The 2,893-nt window shown below is 37.6% G+C and overlaps 1 protein-coding gene across 1 annotated transcript in view; it reads left to right on the top strand.

The window, feature by feature from the left end:
• Nucleotides 1–691: 691 nt before the first annotated feature.
• LOC118416234 overlaps nt 692–2,893 on the top strand; it is a 2,360-nt gene continuing 158 nt past the window's right edge. The window contains exons 1-3 of the mRNA XM_035821319.1: nt 692–808; nt 1,439–1,558; nt 2,683–2,877. Coding sequence (XP_035677212.1) covers nt 725–808; nt 1,439–1,558; nt 2,683–2,877 — 399 coding nt within the window. The 5' untranslated portion in view covers nt 692–724. The remainder of the gene's footprint in view (nt 809–1,438; nt 1,559–2,682; nt 2,878–2,893) is intronic.

The following is a 2,893-nucleotide window of genomic DNA, read 5'->3' as shown; positions in this document are numbered from 1 at the left end:
GAGGTAATTGACTCCTTTACATAAACTGTGTCTGAGCTTTGTTTCCCATTGGAATCCAAATTGTCTTCAGCTTGACTTTGCCCTATCTTTGTTTACCATTCGTATCCAAATTCTCTTCAGTTTGACTTTGTCTTACAATATCTCATATTGGACATCTAAAATTGTCTTCATTCATAGTTATGGTATAAAAGATTAGTTCTTCCAGATCACTTCAGTGTCACTGACGAAGGATAGCGGATTCTATCCGAAACGTCTGACCGTTTCCAAAATCATATCCAGTTTCTTGTGAGTAACTACTTATTGGTATAAAGTTTGATGTATTTATACTGGAGTGGACCAGTAACCAGTAATTCAGTAAGAAGCTTTGGGGAAGATGTCTAACAGCCATCGAAACATAAGCAGGTAAGGGACATTACTGGTTGTATAAAAGAAAAACTGCAATACTGGAAAATCTCTGTTAGTTCATCTACAAATGTTTAAGGAAGAGAGAAGATGCATGTAAACTATAGTATATGTATAACTTTGCGTTTACTACCCCTTGTATCAAACTGACTGCATTTAGCCCCGACGGGGCAACAAATATGCAACAAACTCTAGTGTCATTGTCAATATCTTTTGATCTACCAGCCCGATGAAGTTACTTTCTTTCTTCAACAATTTTCATCACTATTTGTTTTACAACACAGAGACCCTGGAGTCCTCTGCCAGTTCCTACACGATCAACATGGCGGGTGAGGACCCGGGCGTGTTCTCGGTGGTCATGACTATTGAAGATGCCTCTGGTGGCAACGAAGCTGGGAACATCGAGGTACTGCATGCATCATATGTCACAAGTTGCACATCGAATCAGGAAGACATAACCACACTCCCCTAGAACTACAGTTTACTGTAGATTGCCCTTTGTATGATAGCGATAGAAGCATTTTTTCGGCTATGCGTGTTAAGTAAATTTCCCCACTTCAGGTACTTAAATTTAAATAGTAATTAAAAATGATATTCCTTACAACCTTCGATAAACCAACTCTACCCAATTACATTTGTGCACTAACCAAGATGGGAGAGGAAGTCGAATGTACTGCAGTACTGGATTATAATGGCGACATATAAAACAATACTGTCCTATTTATCATTATTAAAATAATATTTTTGATACTGTCCTATAATCGAATTATTGTATTGTCGAATTCTAGAAATAGTGTGTGGATATTATGGAGATAATAATAATAGCAATACGGCATTTGTAACATTCAATTCTTATGTCCATCCACAGATTCTAATAAAAAGGGAATTATGGAACACGTATAGGATAATTATAGGACTGTGCTTTGGCCTATGTGTTCTGTGCACATAATATAAACAAAAACATTGTCTGAAGGATACTGTAATTGTATACATGAAAAGATTGACAATGCTGACGAACATATTTATCTTTTTGTAGAGGACACGTCGGTTCTACTTGTACGACGCAGATTCCACCATCACGGTTGACGACTCCGCTGGGCTAGCAGAGAACGGGGACATGTGGATCTCCACAACTGTGGCGGACACTGACTTCCTGGTTAGACATTTGTCTTTGGTTTGTTTATGTTGGTTAGACATCAGGGTAGGCAATATAATTGTTGTCTGACCATAGGAAACTATCATGCTAACATGATTTACATTTGAGTAACTTCTTGCAAAATGATCCTAACGATTTAGTGGTTAAACCAGTTTTTTCTAGTTAGCTGTACTTGTATGGACTTGTTCTGCTAGTTCATTCTAGTAACGCTGAAGAAGAGTGATGGATGTCACTCGAAACGTCGAAACTCGAGAAGTAAATATTCGTTTTTTATCCAGTTTTAGAGATTGAATTGTATTTGAATTGTCTTTGGTTTATTTGACACTGAAGGTTAAGTTTTGCATTTCTTACACAACCCAGGTTGGATACTGTAGGTTAGTAAAGTTTTTTTTTTTATGAAACCAACGAGTTGATCACAACGTTTCAGTGCTCAGGGGGAAATTGTCTGGTTCTACTTTGCACTGCAGCTAGGTGTCGCTGCTGTAATGTAAAGAAGACCAAACGTGACTGAGTTTGTATCCCCCATCATCACTGTTCAGGATTCGAGTAGATTATAGTTGCATAGTTGCTAGAGGACAGCACTTGTGGATAGGCTTAACATTGGCGAAATTTCGTTGATGAAACATTTAAACATAAAATAATAATTTATATATATTTATAAGCTGATTTTCACTGAGGCCACAACGCCATCTCGCCTCATTCAGACTATTTTTTTTTATAAAGAAGTTTAATTTGGAACATGTTTTCGGTATTCATTCGGTCCTTCAAATCATAAGTTTACATCATGGATCGCATTTGTTTTCAAATTATGAGTTGATATGCACGAATCTAATTTTGATCGCAGAATTGTAATTGAACACTCTCCATCCTATGATGCATAGGAATAAATGTTTCATAAAACAAGTTTTCTGTGTTTGAGATTATGTGTAAAACAATAAAGATAAAACCTGAGACGGAAACAACAGACATTATCATAAACTTTATTACAGATCACAAGACCATCACCAGCAGGGGAAGAAAACAATATGTTTCACACCCTACATTTTCAATCAATTAAAAACTTGCTAGAAACATATTGATGAGGCAAGCATATTATAATGGAAATGTCTTATTTTCCAAAACAGTGGCAGACGAATCTTGACCAACTTATCACCGTGGAGTATATGGACCACTTCATCCAACACACCCACCACAACGGCAAGTTCCTGAACGCCATTGCTGAGTTCTTCGTACCCGTGCCACAAGCGAACGACGACGTCGACACCACGGAACGATCTAGGCAGCCCATCGTCAACCAAAAGGGAGTGGTAACCTTCGAGGTAAACACAACTGCTT

Source organism: Branchiostoma floridae, chromosome 5 (genome assembly GCF_000003815.2).
Source record: "Branchiostoma floridae strain S238N-H82 chromosome 5, Bfl_VNyyK, whole genome shotgun sequence".
NCBI classification, from domain to species: Eukaryota; Metazoa; Chordata; class Leptocardii; order Amphioxiformes; family Branchiostomatidae; genus Branchiostoma; species Branchiostoma floridae.
This window is presented reverse-complemented; position numbering and strand designations above follow the sequence as displayed.